Source organism: Polyodon spathula, chromosome 13 (genome assembly GCF_017654505.1).
Source record: "Polyodon spathula isolate WHYD16114869_AA chromosome 13, ASM1765450v1, whole genome shotgun sequence".
Lineage (NCBI taxonomy): Eukaryota > Metazoa > Chordata > Actinopteri > Acipenseriformes > Polyodontidae > Polyodon > Polyodon spathula.
In genome coordinates, this window is record NC_054546.1 from 3,037,666 (window position 1) to 3,055,806 (window position 18,141).

The window sequence follows — 18,141 nt, forward strand, 5'->3', positions numbered from 1 at the left end:
ATGCCCCAGCACCGCTCCTCTGCCTTTCCAATTTGGGCCACAGGGTTTCAGGTAACTTCTACAGACCTGAATTCTTTCAATTAGATACAAAATTAAAATGATTAAAGTCAGCTTGTTCTGTTATTGGCCCATGCATTTGTAATGTGTCTGCATGGTTTGTTGTGTGTGTGCAAGCATGGAGTGCTGGTTCTTTTGTACGCATGTTCATGAGTATTGGATAGTGAGTGAGCAGAATAAGAAATTCAGAAAAAAAAGTTAACCATGGACTTTATGAATAAAATCATACTATTGTGCAATGGATCTTTTGGGGGAAAAAAGATAAGCATTTTGAAATCGTTGTGTATCACTAAGTATTCTGAGAGATGTTAGAGCAGTATTTACTGTGACATTTATACTACATAATATACTTGTTTTTTTTTAATTTAAATTAAATAAAATAATAAAGGTTATTTAGACAGAGATGCACTCACCTTGTACAAATATTACCATCAGGAAAGCATGCAACCAAGTAAGTTTAAATTCCCCTGGAAATGTTAAAAGCTGACAAGTAAATAGTAACTTAATTTGTCATGGTTCAGATTTCACATAACTACTTGAAAGTGACTTCACCATCACAAACTCAAGCCTTGCTTTGTATTTGTTTTATTCTTGTTAGAAGCCAATGAGTAGGGGGTGGACTGCAGGTATTTCTTACAGTACGTTTTCAACACACTGGTACAAATCTCTCTCTCTCTCTCTCTCTCTTGCTCTCACACGACAATGTATTTATTTTTTAACACTTGACGAAACAAACATTTTAAACGCAACTTTGGCCAGTGGAATGACATATCCCTCTTGATCCACTGTTACCTACACAGACCTTGAAGCCATTTGGCTGACACACAGTAGCATTGCAGCCTGTTATTGTATTGATGTTATGAGCAAATAAACACAACCTAAGTCTCTGGTGACGTGGCTAGATCTGTGTCCCTTCAAAGGGAAACATCCTGCCCTGTCCTGTCCTGTCCTGTGGCACAAACCAAGTACTGTTACTTAAATATTCTGTTTTATTATAAAACTGTATGCCAGAAATTGTGTTTTACCTGACTTGACACTTATGGAACATTTCACATATATTACTGTAGATTAATCAAACTAGTATAAACAGTGTTATTCACATCTTAAATAAGTATGCATTTACACACGGGCGGATTTTCAGAAGCTGTGTATTTTGAGTACATTTACTCAATCATATCAATTATTACTTAACTTTATTTTCTTATATGCTAGCTTGCTTCATGAAAACTGCACTGGGAAACACACATATTTGGTTTTATATTGTGCACTTGCATAGCTGGCCTATTTAATGGCAACCTCTGTGACAGCGACCTGTACTCTCTTTTCCTCTCCGAATTAATCAGCTCTCCATGAAGGATTTATGAACTTTTTTTTTTCCTCCCCTCCTTTTCTCTCCGCTCCATCGCCAGTGAAGCAAAAAAGCTATTTTAACATTAACTCCACACTTCCACCCCGGGATGCGATTGCTAAATTATCTGTTGGAGGGGCTCTGATCAAAGCTGGAAAAACAAAGGCACACTGCAAAGGGTAAATAACCAGGCAGGGCACATCAGAATTACTATTCTTTTTCTTTAAGCCAAAGGGTGAAAACAATAAAACATTCAGACATTAGTGTCACTGGGCCTGCCTGTGCTCTCCTAACTGAAACAATGAAACACTTAAACCATCTAGATATTTCCTTATAAGTCGACCTTCCTGTCGTTATAAATCAATCTGGATCATTATTTTAATCATCCACATTAAATAAAACAAGAAAATTAGAATGCCAAAAGCCATGACTTATAGAAATGTACATATATCACTACTACTTACAATGGGCATTTTGAGCATCCTACCAACAAACAAACAGCCAAAGTGTTTTGTGATCAGCCCATTCATGACAGACTGGTTTTATTAGCAGAGAAAAAAAGTTATAAAAAAGGACAGCCCAGTATCAGTTTACCAAGAGTTATTTGCTGGAAATCTTTGCTTGGGGTTTGTTTCGAATGCTCTGCTCCATTAGCGAAGATGGCATCTCAGAATGCCACAGATACAACTGCCAGAGGCAATGCACTATCCGCAAGATAAGGAATGGGATGTAAATTAGGAGCCATTAGTAGCAATCATGACCTTCTTTCAGATAAGAGGGCACAAAAATCCACACGGGCAGGCAGGCAGGCAGGCTCAAGCCTGAAGCAGGAGACAAAGACTCTGTTCAGACAGGGGGTGGACCAATTTGCAACACTCAGAAATAATTTGTGTCAGCCTTTACATTCTACTTGGGCTCACTTTAAATAAGCTTTTAAATGTAGCACAGGGATTAGCAACCTACTTTTTATTGCTATTTTTGGATACACTTTTTTGAAGAACCAAACTTGTGGTACAGTATCTATTTAAAAATAGACTAGAGGATATCTTAAGCTATCAGGAGATTTCTGGTTTAAATCCCAGTGGTGCCAAGTTGCCGAACTTGGCTGGGAATCCAGAAGGACCGCATTTGCCTCTGCACTCCCGTAGGCTAGGGAGGAAACTCAGCTGGGTCACTTCACCTAAATGTGCCAGTGAGACCATTATATTGTATAGCTCAGGTAAGAAAAAAAAAGGCATTTCCCTCGAGAGGCCTGGTTGCACACTGTTTGACGAGGTTAACCTGCTAGCCACAAAAATAAATAAGTAAAAGAACTGAAGCTTTCAGAAACCCAAAAGTTTGATCTAACTATTACTACCATCTGTCTACAAGTCTTTGCACTCAATCAGCTTTACTAAGGTAATGGGTGTTTTACATTTGAGCCCCTGATTCACTTTCACAGATATATCCCTAGCCTACACCACCACCTGAATCGTTATATCAGTAGATTGCCCCCCTGCTCTCCCCCAAACCAAACAGCACACAGCTGCTGCTCTCCCCTCTCACTCCCAGTTCTTTAGATACCTCAAGCGTGAAGCTGGAACAATTACATTTGCAACACAAGGGCCTTTTTCTTTCTACTGGGTTTCCATATTTAAACATGCATTGTGTAATGACTCTCTTCAGCCCCTCCAATGGTGGAATCCTTCCATTCTCACCACAGTACTTGCTCATTTGACCCCCAAGTTGAAAATTAAATAAATACTAATACTCTGCTTAAAAAAAAAAATATATATATAATAGACAGAAGGAGGTGAAAGAAAACCTAATCTTTAAGATATTGTTTTATTTAGGCGAAGGAAACATTAAGGAAGACGGGTAATTGTAGATGTAAATAAAATGACAGTTGCTTGAGTTATTCCCATTTTAACACATTAATAAGCTTGTTCTTGCTTCAGCCCACATTACACCTGCTCTTTATCATCGCACTATAAGATTTGGGACTCAATGCCAAATCAGAATAGAAACATTGTAGAGCTGAGTTTTATTTAACAGATACATTTTAAGAAGTCAAATGGTTTGATTGATCTTCATTCGAGATCACTTGCTTTTAATTTAGCTTTGATTATTTCCTGTCATGATTCCAGTCTAACTGTAACGTTCCACTTACTTAGACACTTATCTTGGTATAAACTGAGGCCAGGTTCAACCCCAGACAGACCATTATAATGGATCAAATGAAACCAGCCCAATAACTAGTATAAGGAGACTGATTCCTGGTTTACTTTAGACATGACTTACAATCCTACGAAGACGTTTGACATGTTGTGCAATGCAGCTTGCAATAACAAATGCTTTATAACAATCAAACACAAACCGCCAAACCATGCATTTACTGCATAAGCAGAGTTTAAACGATGTTTGGTTTTTAACCATTATGTAACCAATTAGTATTTAATGCAAATTACAATACAAAAAAAAAAAAAATTAAAAAAATACAACTAAAAGCTCATGAAATAATTCAATTATTCCGATGTCTCCAAAAATATCAATATTTGGAAATACAAAGCAAAGGTCTAATTGCAAATTCAGTCATGTGCAAATCTATTAGAACACCTCATATCCTTTATACACCTACCTGCATGAAAACCTCAGGGTGTGAGAATTTCAATTCTTGGTCAGTAATCAGCGATACAGAAGCAATAGGCACTCGTGTATGAAAATATTAGACCACTTTGTGCTTTAATTAGACCTCTTAAACAACTTCTAAAAAGTCTCATGCTGTGGCTATGTATTCCTTTTCTCTTACTATTTTAAACAAATTGCACCTTAAAGTCATCAATTAAAGTAGACAATCACTAATTTGCCTATTTTAACAGTTCTGCAAGATTTTCAGTGGCAGTGATTTGATTTCTTATGCACAACAAATCTAAACTACAGAAGCAACGGGGTGTTCTATTAAATTTACACATTACTATCAATTAAAAAGCTGGAATATGCTTTTGTTACCTTGTAACCTTAATTGTTTTGCTTTTAACGACTTGTTTCAGGACTAAACCTCAGATCAACCAGTTACTGTGGAACATTGCAATTAACCCCGAACTCTGAAGAACAACCCTAGGTGCCACATTCTATTTTCAGTTACCACCCTCCTCCGTCTGTCCTGAAGTGGTGGAGTATACCACAGTGAAGTACTGAAGAGGAGCTTCTTACAATGGTCATACTAAGAGCTCACTCAGATACCACACCTCGTTCTGCCACCTCAAGTAAGAAATACAGTGGTGCCTACTGAACACTAAGCAGTACAGATGTCACACTCTGCTCCTGTCATGAGGAAGTCCTGTGGAAAGAGTGGAACTAGGCCCAGAATGCCCTGTAGGGCCATCATTCAAACAGCATTCTTAACCTGAACTTTTATGGGGTTCCAGACAGGATTGTAGAAAGTTGCATTTGTTCCCACAAACCAGGCAGAGCTGCCTCAACCTATAATGTGAGCCAAATGTGTTTTGAGCAATGCAGCATTCTGGGTTCCCACAGCCGGGTCTCTGGAGTCACCAACAAAGATGCCAGTCGCTGCCGAGTGTGATTTAAACAGTTCTGTGCTACAAAAAAGAGCCGAGACCACAGAAACACACTATATATAGGGTCACCTGGAGATGCATCAAAGAGCAAGGGCTTTTGGTCAGTGAACTGTGCAAAAAAAAAAAAAAAACACTCAGATCCCATCGCCAAACCACTAAACCAAACAACCCGGAAACAGAAACTCAGCCTGAAGGGGGAATATGGCATCTCTTTCTTTTTGTTTTTTTTCTCTCCTGCAGCATGCTCGGTGAGAATGATTTGTTTAAAAGCGATGGGTTTATAGGTTAGCTGACACCTTCATTCCAAGGAATTTTAATTAACTTCTCCCATCATCAATATGTTAAAAGGAGCAGTCCCATTATCCGGGGGCAGCAGTCTGTTTCAGGCCCTGCTATTTCAGCCATCAAATTGAAGAATTAATGACGTGGATAATCGTCTCTAATTCCGAAATTTACATTGAGGAGAAGCTGAAGGGAAAGTGGCGCCATAGCTTAATAAAATGGCTGACCAGCTCAAAAACACTCCGTTCCCTGGCTAGACAGGTGGTACTAACTGGCAACACAGTGTGGCTGGTTAGGGAAGAACACATTCAAGGGTGTGGGGGTGGGTGTTCAAATGGGGTTTTGATTGAGGACTAGCGTTCAAGGGTGTGCTTGTGTGACAGTCTGAACGGCTGTCTGTGGGAGTCTGTGCTTCAGCGACTGTGTATATGTGTAATGTGTGGGGGCGATGGTTGTAAGTGAGTGTGTGTTTGTGTGCAGGTGTGACTTTTTATGTGCATACATGTCAGTGAGCGTGTGGGTGTGCATGCCTGACTAATCACAAGCTGGTCAAGTGACACTTTAGTTTCAGTGATGTTGGATTCACAGGAGACATTTTAATTTCCTGTACATTTTCCTGCATTTTGCATCACTTCACTGATATATCCTGTTCAGAGAAATCTTCTTATATATTCTCAACGATCTACAGCCAACTTTTAAAAACATTTTTTTTTTTTTATCTAGGTCGGATAATAACCCTTCACAGGATGAAACAACATGCCCGGCTGTTAACCGTAATAGCTGGTTAATTGCCATCTGCAGCCATGAGTGACAACAAATAAGATTCAGCTTATTGTTATTATAAAGTACACATTCTATACAGGGAGAATACTAGGTAAGGTAGGACTGTTCAGGAAGTTCACAGCGGTCATGGCAGGGCAAAAACAAGTCACCATGGGAACTAAATATCAGGAATTACTACAGGTGTACACGGTGATATTTGGGCGCCAAGTGGAAGCATTACCACAACAACCACGATGCATTAGTGGCACTTGTTGCAACTCCTCTGACTAACTTCTCGTTCCACTGTCTTACCTTGAGATTACAGCTTGGAAACCGATGGTGTTATTGTATTGCATGCCGTCTAGGTTACACTGCATAAATAAATGCCTCTCTACATATAAATCTGACCGTTTTATGTAATGAAGACACAGAAGAAGAGAAGAGGCGATTGTGTTCTCTGCAACAGCATGTGGAAGCAGTATCACTTGCCACTATCTGCGTAGGAGAGGCGCTAAATGACCTTTCAAGCAAAAAAAAAAAAAAAGCTATAAATCGGAGACTCTCTCGAACAAATCGGACCACCTGTGTTGGTGTCCAGTGACTCTGCACTTTGTTTCCTAATGCGCAGAAAAAGCCCCTTCATAAACATTACATTGTGATATATTTAGTACCTTTGAAAGGTGCCGGATTTGTCAGCACTGGAGACAAAGGCGTCCATTTGTAACAACAGTGATAGCTGTAAACAGCCTTCAACTTCTCAACCAAGTTTGAATTGAATTGTATGGCCCATACACGTAATTCACATTCTATTATTTGATTAAATCTTCAAGTGTAGGAAAATTATATATATGCCTACAATAGCTCCTGGCACTGTCCATGCTATGAAATTAGGCAGAGTGGTTCTCAAGATGTGCAAATAGAACTCCTGGAAGCCTGAGCTCTATCTCCTTCTGCGGGAGATAACAAGCAAATATTGATCTTGATCGGAGAGGTGACTGAGAATGGGTCTACTACAATACTAATGCTTAGAAGCCACATGCGCCATTAACTGTGGTGGGAGATTGGTGGAGAACAGGCCCTGTTAATGTAATTCCTTGAATCCACTAGGTGCCGCTGTTTGCTCAGTTTGAAAGTTTATTGTACTAGTAACATCATCTTCCAGAAAAATAAGACTGGTTAAAATACCAGAGAGGCAAGATTTAACAACAGTTAAAATCTGAAAAAACTAAAAACATTGACTCGAAAAGATGACACACAGCTTTCCTGTTTAATTAACTCCAAATTAAAAAAAAAGTGATTTCTTTTTAAATTTTGTTACTGTTTCATGCTATGATCAGATGGGGTTTAACAATGGTGGCTGTTAAAACCGGTATCCTGTTATTTATAAACATGCTTTTTCACAGACCATATTTAGCTGTATATTATCCATTGTTCATGCATGGATACAGGGCATTAAACAATAAATCAACAAATGCTCATTCACAGTACAATGCGCTGGAAATCAGGATTGGGGTCAATTCCCATTTCCCAATTCCAATTCCCATTCCCATTCCCTTTTAATGAATTCCAACACATAGTTGATCACAATTGCAATCAGGGGTATTCTGTTAAAATTAGCTTCTCATAGTGGCAGCACAATACTTTAATTAAAGTCACTGTTAGTCAATTAAATTGGCTTCAAACAAAAGCAGTTGAACAATCACAATTATTATGCCTCTAAAATATCAAATCCAATTCCTTTGAAGGAACAGGAATTGGGAATTGATTTTAAAAAGCAATTGGAGATGAATAACAGGAATTAACCCCAACCCTGGTAGAAATTAAACAGCTTTAGATGTAGCTATGGAGTTAAGAACAGATTAGAATAAAAATAAAGGATACATTTAGGCTTGACAAAAAAATGCACAAACACACAAATAGTAAAACTTTTCTTGACCAACAATAATTAAAGCAAAACCTCACAGTCTCGTTGTTACAAACAGAACTCAAAAACAGGTCTGTACTTCACACACAGAGCTGGCTTTTCAGGTTGGCGATGTATTAATGAGCCAATGACAAAGATGAACACAAGCAAAAGACAACTTCTGTACCTTTGCGAGGGGCTAATGGCCAGTGACCAAACCCGGTCAAGAGTCGGGATCGTGTGCAAACACTCGCCTAGTCTGTTGGAAGACAGGGACCACACCTGAATAGAGAGAAAAATAAACAACATTTAGATTTTCATGCGGCAGCCAACGGGCCTCCTAGTGCTACACAATCCAAGACCTACACACAACTGAGGTAGTGTGGGTGTCTCTCAATTTGATCTGCTGGATTTGTCATGTTTAATTAATTGTGAGCCAAGAACGAGGAATTACTAAAACAATAAAGCAATCGCTCAATCCCCATGAGGGGGACACCACTGATATTTCTACCACATGCTTTAAAAAAAAATCTTTAAGTTATTGAGTGTTTATTGTTTGAAGCTGGCTCGGTCACAATTAAACAAGTTTAGTGGTCTCCATCTAGCACCCCAGTGGGTATTCATTCACATCACAATTCTACCACACAGTTTATCACGACTGGCAGTCATTGCTTGAAAAAACTTAAGATGCTCTCCAAACTGGGACATTACGTTCTTTTTCTAATTTCAAGTATTGCGTGTCTAGACCCTGGGAGGCAAAGCTCTCCCGTGTATAATTAATATGTATATTAATTATACGCTAATTAATAATATATATATATATATATATATATATATATATATATATATATATATATATATATATATATATATATATATATATATATATAATTTACACATACTATGCACAAAGCAATCCTAATAGAGCAGTAACTATCTACGAACAGCAAACAGCAAACAGACACAATATCGAATCCCAGAAGCAGAGCTCACCCGTGCTGTCCTGTCCCTTGAACCGCTGACAATGACACCTCCCTTGCTGTCAATGCAGTTCACCTCCTGGTTGTGAGCAGAGTACTCCATGCTGAACGAGCCCTGTTTCTGGTGCAGAATGATCTTCCCGTCTCTAGCAAAGCAAAAGGAGATTTAGTTTTTTATTCAACACTAGGAACCCTGGTGCTAAAAGGAAGCAATGCAGCCTTGTGGTTTGAGTAGTGGTCTGGGAGCCAGGAAATTAAACCCATGTCAGAAAATACTTCCCTAGCGCAGGTGAAAGCCTGTTTGAAGAGAGGAGAGTCCTGTCTGTACCCACTTTTACAGTCGGGAGGGCTGAATGACTTCCCTCTGCAATTTTGTTTTTAATACAGGTCTGGAAAGTGTAGTCTAAAGTCATAGTTTATAGCTTTAATTCAAAACTACTCACGGCATGAATCTGACTATACACATTAGAAAACGATTTGCAGCAGCCAGATGAGAGTAACATGTTGTGCAAATTAGTTATAATGGCCCTTCTGTTACTATTATTTATGATGTGCTTTCAGATGTATGCCTGCTTAAAAAAAAAAAAAAAAAAAAAAAAAAAAAAATTGTACAACTAAATTGCAGTATTTATCTTAATTTAGTTTTATGAAACATGCCCAGGTACCAGATAGGTGACAGCAATCCAGCTAGGTACAGTAACAGACTAGAAGGTAACATGCATACGTTAATACAAAGCTTTCAACAGGAAATACAGTAAAAAAGATAATACCGTACACTCCTGCACTGATCAGGTGAGACTCCGTCACGATGAACCTGCACACATCTTCCCAGTGCCCAGAGTACACAGCCACAGGCTTCCGCTGGAGCCCTCCGCTATCTGGTCTCAGTTGGTACGCTCTGATGTCCGCTGCCTGAGACAGATACATTACATCGCTGTCTAACTGTATCCATGGCAACAAGCTGTGGATCAACAGAGCAACACCCGGTGAGTTTCAAACAATGATACAGCGTGGTACACCAATTCAATGGGTAATACATATTTTAAAATATTTTAAAGTGGGGTTCTTTCACTTGTAATGATGTACAGTGTTGCTGGGGTATGAAAAAAAAATGATTCACTCGAGTCAAAGAAGTGAAAATGTTATTATACCTTTAATATATGACAGATAATCAAGTACAAGTCCCACAGTCCTAAATGGGACCAAACAAACATATTTTACGGATCTAAACAGCTTTGCCCACAAACAAAACTTTCTTGGGATAAGCAAGCCCAGCAGAAACACTCCCCTCCAAGGGGGAAGATGTAGAAAGCAATCACACAGCCACTCCTCAACAGGAGCTGCCTCCTACTGAACAGAAACACACTGCAAGCTCCAAAGCATTCTTTAGAAACGACTGATTGAGCTAGAGAAATGACTCACTTGTTCTTCCATTTGAGGACAGCTTCCTTCCTGCAATGTCCTCTGCGCCAGTTCTGAGATATCTTCACCCTGTCCTTTAGAGGGATCTTAGGAAATCTAAAATCAAAAGAGCACAGCTTTGTAATTAACTAGTAGCTTATTTATTTAGATAAATATAAGTACTGGTACGTTTAACAATGTAGTACACGGTTATGTCATCATTATGCACTTCCTTTGGTTCTCACTAGATGGCAGTACCAGACACCCTTGTATCTTCTAGTGCAGTGGTTCCCAATCCTGGTCCCGGGGACCCCCAAATGAGGTCTCAATTACTTAACTGCACCCTTAATTGAACTTATAAATTTGCTTAATTAGATCTAAAGTTGCAAATACAACTTCTAACATGAAATCTGTAACTGCTTATGAGCTGAAAACAAGTAGAAAGGCCTAATTAAGCAAATTATTAGTTCAATTAAGGGTTCCTGAAGAATGTAAGCTGTTGAACAATTTAGCAAGTTAATTTGTTCAATTAAATCAGGAATTGTCAGCTGTGGGCTGCAGGGTGTTCAGGTTTTTGTTCCAGAGTATGTGTGAATTAATTAATTGAACAAATTACTACTTAAATTGAAACCATTGCTTTTTAACTAGTCAAAATGAAACTGTTCCATTGATGATTAAGGGTTTCCTATAAAACCTGATGGATTATGGCTCTCCGGGACCAGGGTTGGCCACCCTTGCTCTAGTGCAAGTTTTAATCACAAAGCCAGAAGGCTGTCAATAAGCAGAGGGAAAGGGTTAACAGGAGAACAGTTATGGCAATTCCTTTAAGAAGTACCAGCCATTTGGTATAGGACTGCCAAACAAATGTGAAGCACACATGCCCCCTCAGCAACAGCTCCATTCCAACTCTCTTACACGCACACCTGTAAATCAAATTCTAAGCAAAGGACCCTTGTCCTACCTAAAAAAGAGCTGAGAACTTTGACTTTTATAGTGGCACTCCCATCACCCTCCATCTAAATTTAGAAGATGATAGACTTAAAGGGAAAGTTCAAACGTCAAGAAGAAAAACAACAGGGGGTTAAACTGACTACAGAGCAATCTGTTACCTGGATGCCGAGGAAGAAATGCGAGGCTTAGTGAATTGTTTTATTCTGTTGCTGGCAAAACGTATCCTGGATTTCAGCAATCCAGCAACTACCAGTCACTCATAGGGTCGGACCAAATCAAAGTCAGCACTTGGCGAACGAGGACGCGAAAGCATTCGCAGTAACAAAACACAAGAAAAATTCCAAGCGAAATCCCGTGGATCCAAAACAAGCCCTTTTCCCATAGTGGCGACAGTGTTACGGTGGTTTTTTCATGTTCTATTCACCCCAAGGTTTTTTTTTTTTTTTTTTTTTTTTTTTAATATTCATTCTTGTGCAGTTACTATACAGCCTTGTTCACAACAGGGTCCTGGGCAGCACCTTGCCAGTCGGGTAGAGGATGCTGGCATTGCATGCTGCTGACACAAGCCAGGGCACAGTATGGATTTTTACAAAAATCATGAAAACAATGTGGCACGCTTTCATAACAGTGACAGAACAATGCAGCACGATGCTGCAGACACCATGGAAACGAGGTAGTTGCCAAGTCACGTCCATATTTTTCAATATTTTACGCAATAAAAATAAAAGCAGATTATTATTATTATTATTATTATTAAAAGTAGTAGTTGTATGTAATAGCATTCACTCACTGGTATTCAAATGAAACAATAATACAACACAGACTTTTTTTTTCCCTTGCCCTGGCTGTCTTCGTCTGCCTTTTTGTCATGCCTTGTTTCCACCCCTTCATAATGTCATAAATACCAGCTGGGGATTGGTCAACAGCTGTATTCGTGTTGCTTTCGGCAGTCTCTCCTACTCCTGCAAAACTTCTCTCCGTCCCTTTTGTGGATTGGAAATGGCTAGTTTTGGTTTCGTGATTAAGAAAATACGATACGGAAACTAGCGATATTATTGCATAAACAGTCTTTCAGGGCGATCAGGGTTTGATTTGGTCCAGCCCATAGTCTGGAGTACCCGTTCTACGGCTTGGCTAATTCCACCCATTAAGCCTGTATGAGCATGTGATTGATCTCTTGAAAACAGTCATCAGCCACGAACACTGCACAAGAATCAGTTATAGTTGATTCGAACTGCAGCACCATTTGTTGCAAGCGGGAAACGTAGTCCCAGCAACCTGCTGCAATACTGAGCCAAACAGTATTAACCATGGTCAGACTAAACCCAGTGCGCCCTGATAAACTTAAAATATTACCTTCAGGAGCACTCTGTATGCAATAAATTGGGAAAGCAGTTTATTGTGCCTTACCATCAATAGAACGCAGAACAAGCAATCCTGTTTGTTTTGCTCAAATTAAGTGGTTCTTAAGAGTTTTCTTGCATACTGTAAGCCACAATGGCAGATACGTCAAGTGCAGAACAGCACGAAGGGTTAATACACTTGACATGTGCAAAGAAGGGGTGAACAGGACTCACGTTACAGTGCTGTCACCTTGGGAATTTACTAAACAGTCAGGATACCCCTCCAGCAATATTCCAAAGAAATGTTTTGGTTTTGTCACGAGACTAGCCACGTGCAAAAAACAGTTTGCCCTCTGTCTCCCCTTTCCCTGTAAATAAATAAACATCTCACACAACTGTCAATGCAGGTAGAGTACTGCAGTGGGCTCCAGGGTCTGCTCTCTTCCTGTTCAAGCAATTTCTACACTTCGAACTGTTTGTTTTTAGCCTTGGGCTTTTAATACATGCCTTCTTTCCACACCCCAATTATTTTTAAAATTCCATTATTGACATCTAATCTTTTTCCATTTTTGTACCCATTATAACAGGAACACATTCCAGACTAGGTGAGAGTTTCAGCTCCTTAACAATATTCCTATAACAGAACATAAATGAAAAAGCACACAACGCTGCTGTCAAATTACTGCAAGAGATTAATGAAAAGGAAAAAGACTGGTTTCTCATCTCCCAGCTACACAGTGTTACGTGATTTCAAAGGCTGTAAACATTTGGCACGTAAGCAGTATCTGCTATGAAAGATGCCCAGACTTAGACCAGTAATGGGCAACATGTCACTTTCTGTTATGTTACGTGTCAGCAAACCCAATGACAAGTCTCGGCAATCTTAGGTTACCCTTTCAATTACATATAAATAACAACTGGCTGCTACAACAGCATCATCACAAGCTGCGAACACATAATAAATGGCTTTTGATGACACACCAAACAACCAGAGATTACAACTTCTGACGGCTCTACAAAGGCCTTAAGATAGCCTGTGACACACTGCTTTGCTGTTGGACAGCTGTAAACATCTGTTCAGCTTTATAGAAGGTAGGCAACCTATACTAGCGTCTACTGCAAGTGGTAACAAAAATAAAATAAACATTGTCACAAGCCAAGGACACAAAGTATCAATAATAAATGTCTGTTTAGAGACTTATTGCTGCATATACAGTATGCCAATATAGATAATTAATTTACCATATACGCCTGAGTATAATATTATGTGTAGGACTATACTGTATGAAGGCTATTGCAACCACTTCAACAACATTTCATTTCGACAAATATTTTCCAAGGTGTTTGTTTGGATTTAAAGGTACCTAATTATCAGAATAAACAGTTTGCCTTGTTTCTACCGAATATTAACAGCGAGTTTCCCTACACTGCCCTCCAACAAGGAACGAGCGGCCCAACTAGAACCAGCATAATTACTAATCTTAAGAAATGAGGGTCTCTCTCATTTTAGTGATTCTGTGAGAAATGTTTCCTCCTGGCCGGCCACGTGTCTTAAGTCGTCTTTTTTAAATCATTCCTGCTAGGGAAGCTCATGTCACAAAATCTGAAATCTGTTTGTTTACTGTAAAGCAGAGGGGTGGTTTGATTGCATGCATTCATGGTGTATTTATTTCAACGAAGTGTATTTTGAACCAGCCAACGACGTATACATTTCTAATAGAACAATTGATCTGGACGGTAAATTTTCGGATTTAGCCACACACGGTATTCATCAACGAACCCTACGCAAAACCACAGCGGCGATGACGTGACTGTACGCCTAGGAAGCTGCGCACGTTGCGTATGACTCTAAACTCTCGCAGGCAGCAACTGCGCATCGATAACAAGCAGGGTAAGGGGTAGGCCGCTTTTGACCCGTTCTGTGTATTTTTTGGCAGTTTTATTTTTTCATAAATATAAACAAATATCGCTTACATGTCTCTCCCTTGTTGAGTTATTCCAGAATTGATGCACTCTTTCGCTATCTTCTTCCAAACAACGTCCCTGCTGGTGAAATTGTACATTTTCTTGCAAACTTGGGCCAAACTGTTCAAAGCCCGGCAGTCCAGATAGGAGAGGACGAGGTAGAGAATGTCGTCTGGCAGGTGGTATAAAAACAACATTCCCAGTCAGTCTGAGCATTTATTTCCCCTCTCCACTCTTTGGTTCTCACTTTCTCTTTCTTCTGATGCTGGTTTGGAGCTCTTAGGTGGCGGGTTTGTTTCAGATAACGCTCCTTTTCCATGTTGTTTCTTCCAGGCAGCTAGTGAGCAACAGAGCTCAGGGAGGAAGCCATCATCACACGAAAACAAACGCAGAGTCACATGGGCGGTACTCGTCAATCCAAATACGTCGTAATAAACTGGGTACGGTAGTCGTATTATGAAGCGCAAGAGCACTTTAACTAGCAGGATACAGTTTAAAACTGCGAGTTTGTAACAGTAAACGCACTTTTTCTTTTTTTTTTGCATTAGATCAACAATGTGCATAAATAGTTGATTTAAATGCAATATTTGTATACTATATTAGCATTAGAGTTTTATGTTTGAGAAACTTTAATGAGGTATAGGCTGTTGTTTTGATGGTTGAAATAGGTCATCTTTGCGTTTTGTTAAGTACAGCTACTACAACTAAGGAATGATAATGACCCAATTTTACCTTCTAAACGCAACGCCAATTCTAGAGGTAGCACACAGATATACATGAGATACAGTTATTCAGCATACCGTTAGAGATTATTAGCATGATTTATGTAAACTTAATCAAATATATAAGTACGTTTTCTTCAACGTTTTAAATACAAGTCGTTCTAAATGTTCTGTAAAATAACACTAATAAAAAGGACTATGAGGCTGGAGGTAAACTAGCTTCCTAACGGTTCCCACGTGCTGTTTGTTCAACAAAGGACGCACTTGTTACAAGGATTCCCTTTCAATTGGGTCGGTCTTACTGAGCATTTTATATCAGAGCTGCCGATAGGCCCCTTCTTGGGACGACACACTCGGTCCCGCCCACTGAGGGATAAAACTGTCCTCCTTCGGAAGCCATTTCTGTTTTTGCTTCTCAAGAGGGTAGGGTAAGACCTTTGTGTTTAGCTGAGGGTGTTGATAGAAAAGAGCTTCCTGAGTCAACTGCAGTTCCCCTGCATTCGTGCTGAAAGCTGGCTTGCTGCTTTCCTGGAATCAGCGACTCCAAAAAAATCGAGTTTCGTTTTCGGTCCTGTTGCAGGTTGCCTTCATTGTTACTGTTTGTCATGTGTGAGCGACTGCCTGTGCAGTACCATTTGCGTGTGTGTGTTTTTTTTTTCCTTTCTAAAAACTACACTGTTGGGAGAATACAGTCCCTCCACTGGGAGTCCAGTCCAGTGCACATGTTGTTCGCAACGCTCGGTGCATGGGCACATGATGCTCACGGTGCTCAGTGCACGTGGTGCTCAGTGCACGTGGTGCTCAGTGCACGCGGTGCTCATTGCTCACAGTGTTCAGTGCACACGATACAAGGTGCAATCGGTGCCTGATCACACAGTGCTCCATATAACCACTGAAATTAGGGTTGTGCAGTGTGCCTTTTTTGAACACTTGTAAGGAACTTGAAAGATTCTTATTCAAGTTTTGTTAAGGAGAATATTATTCTTTTAACTTTTGAGTAACAAAGCTGAGGTGCACTCTCCTATTAGCCCCCCATTATGATAATCCAAGCACACAGTTATGGAGGTTACTGTGAAGACAAATAGGTAACATAAGTCACAAGAACATCTACTATTATATTTATAGGGCTGGATATAATGGCAGCACATCTTTAAAAAGAGTACCTTTCATAATGTTTGCAATAAGTTATTTGTTAATTTTGTGTATGTTCATTTATCTCCTATAGTTGACTGAGTTCACCTACTGTATGCAGCTGGATTTTAACTGAAGTCTTACCATCATGCTAAGTGCTTAGGTACTAACATTCCAAATAAAGATATGTTGCTGTGACCTTTCAACTCTGTTAGTTCCTGAAGTTGACCACCAAAAGGCTATCCCTCTGAGCAAGATTACACATCTCAAGGGACATCTAACAAAAATAACTAGCAAAGCTAAATAAATAATTAATAAGTAGAGGACTTCCCTGTGCTCCAGTGGGCTGCCTGTTGGATTATCCACACTTTGTTTCCAACAATGGCTGGGATAACTCTAGGCACATTTTTTAAGCTGCTTAGACTTGACACATCCCCCACCCACTGCAACAATTCCAATGTTTGTACTGGAATTGTGTCTGTTGTGCGGCATAATGTTTTCATTTAGTTTTTGTCTTCTTCCCCTATTAACACCCTTAATCCCATTGGTGCAAGCCTGTTCTCGGCCGTACAGTGAACCTGAGTGCTCATGATTAAGCTAGAGAATTGTGCTGTTGTGCTTGCTCTCTGCAAGGTGCGGAGAGAGGATTCATGCAATACAAAGAAGTGCACCCTGCTACTTGGTCTGGGTTTCTAAAGTGAAGGTGTGAGAATATCAGCTCTCTTAGAGGTTTGATTACTATGGGGGAGTGTTTGGCTAGGTCTGTGTGGTCTTTGGGAATTGGACCTTTGTACTGATGAGAAAGGGTTCCTAGTTTCAGTGGATGGTACATAGTACAGCGTACCCCAGTATAGCACACCTGCACTGCTCAGGCCCATCAAGATAGATTGACAAAGATAGATTCATTATTGTCTACTTCCAAACATTGTCTCATACTCTGATCTCTATGACTTGTCCTGAGATTTAAAAAAAATCTTGCTTGGAAAGTGTCAGAAGAGCATCTGTTTCCTCTAGTGTAGAAAAGAAACGGACTAGACATGCGAGCATTGATCACCTGTCTGGCAGTGTGTGAAGCACGGCTTGCAGTGATTGCTCAGTGAAAATGGATACACAGTAAATGCTTTTTCTTGAAAAAATGCAGACACAATGATATACTATAGTGTCAGAAAACAGCACTTTATCCAAAAATACGCTGACGTCTAGATCCACACAGATATAAATGTATATTATAGCATTCCTGGACAGTTACGTTATTTAGTAAGAGAAGTCTGAAATCAATGTGGTCCTGTTAACCAATTCAATGATCTGAAGTAGCTGATGAAAAGAAAGTCCACTCAATTCACCTACAAAGTTTGGGCTTTTTGTCCTGTGCATGTAGCAAAGAGGGTATCCATACACAAACCCAGGTGTTCTTTGAAAGATGCCGTTTGTGGTATCTTAAGTTTCTTCTTTGTAACACTGAGGAAAAGATACAACAGAAACCCAACCAATATCCTTCTGTCTGTACATTTGTGTATCTATCATCAACTCACTTCCAGCAGACTGATCAGAAACATTATGAGGTATTATCAGAACTGTTATTAGTTATATCCCAGGAGCCTCGAGGATCACCTAAAAAACAACATTATGTGGCCAAAGACAGAGAAGTGTATGTAACCTATGTTGATATTTATAGTCAATGAGCTATCTTGTGAAAAAAATAATTTTTGTTCATTTTATTGATTTCATCATTATTC

At 39.6% G+C, this 18,141-nt stretch overlaps 1 protein-coding gene across 1 annotated transcript in view; it reads right to left on the minus strand.

Moving 5' to 3' along the window:
• The window catches only part of fbxw4 (F-box and WD repeat domain containing 4), a 37,841-nt gene extending 22,863 nt beyond the window's left edge, over positions 1-14,978 (minus strand). The window contains exons 1-5 of the mRNA XM_041268602.1: positions 14,562-14,978; positions 10,315-10,410; positions 9,668-9,853; positions 8,906-9,038; positions 8,100-8,194 (exon numbers count right to left, since the gene is read on the minus strand). Of these exons, the coding sequence (XP_041124536.1) occupies positions 8,100-8,194; positions 8,906-9,038; positions 9,668-9,853; positions 10,315-10,410; positions 14,562-14,749 (698 nt within the window). The 5' untranslated portion in view covers positions 14,750-14,978. The remainder of the gene's footprint in view (positions 1-8,099; positions 8,195-8,905; positions 9,039-9,667; positions 9,854-10,314; positions 10,411-14,561) is intronic.
• Positions 14,979-18,141: the final 3,163 nt, after the last annotated feature.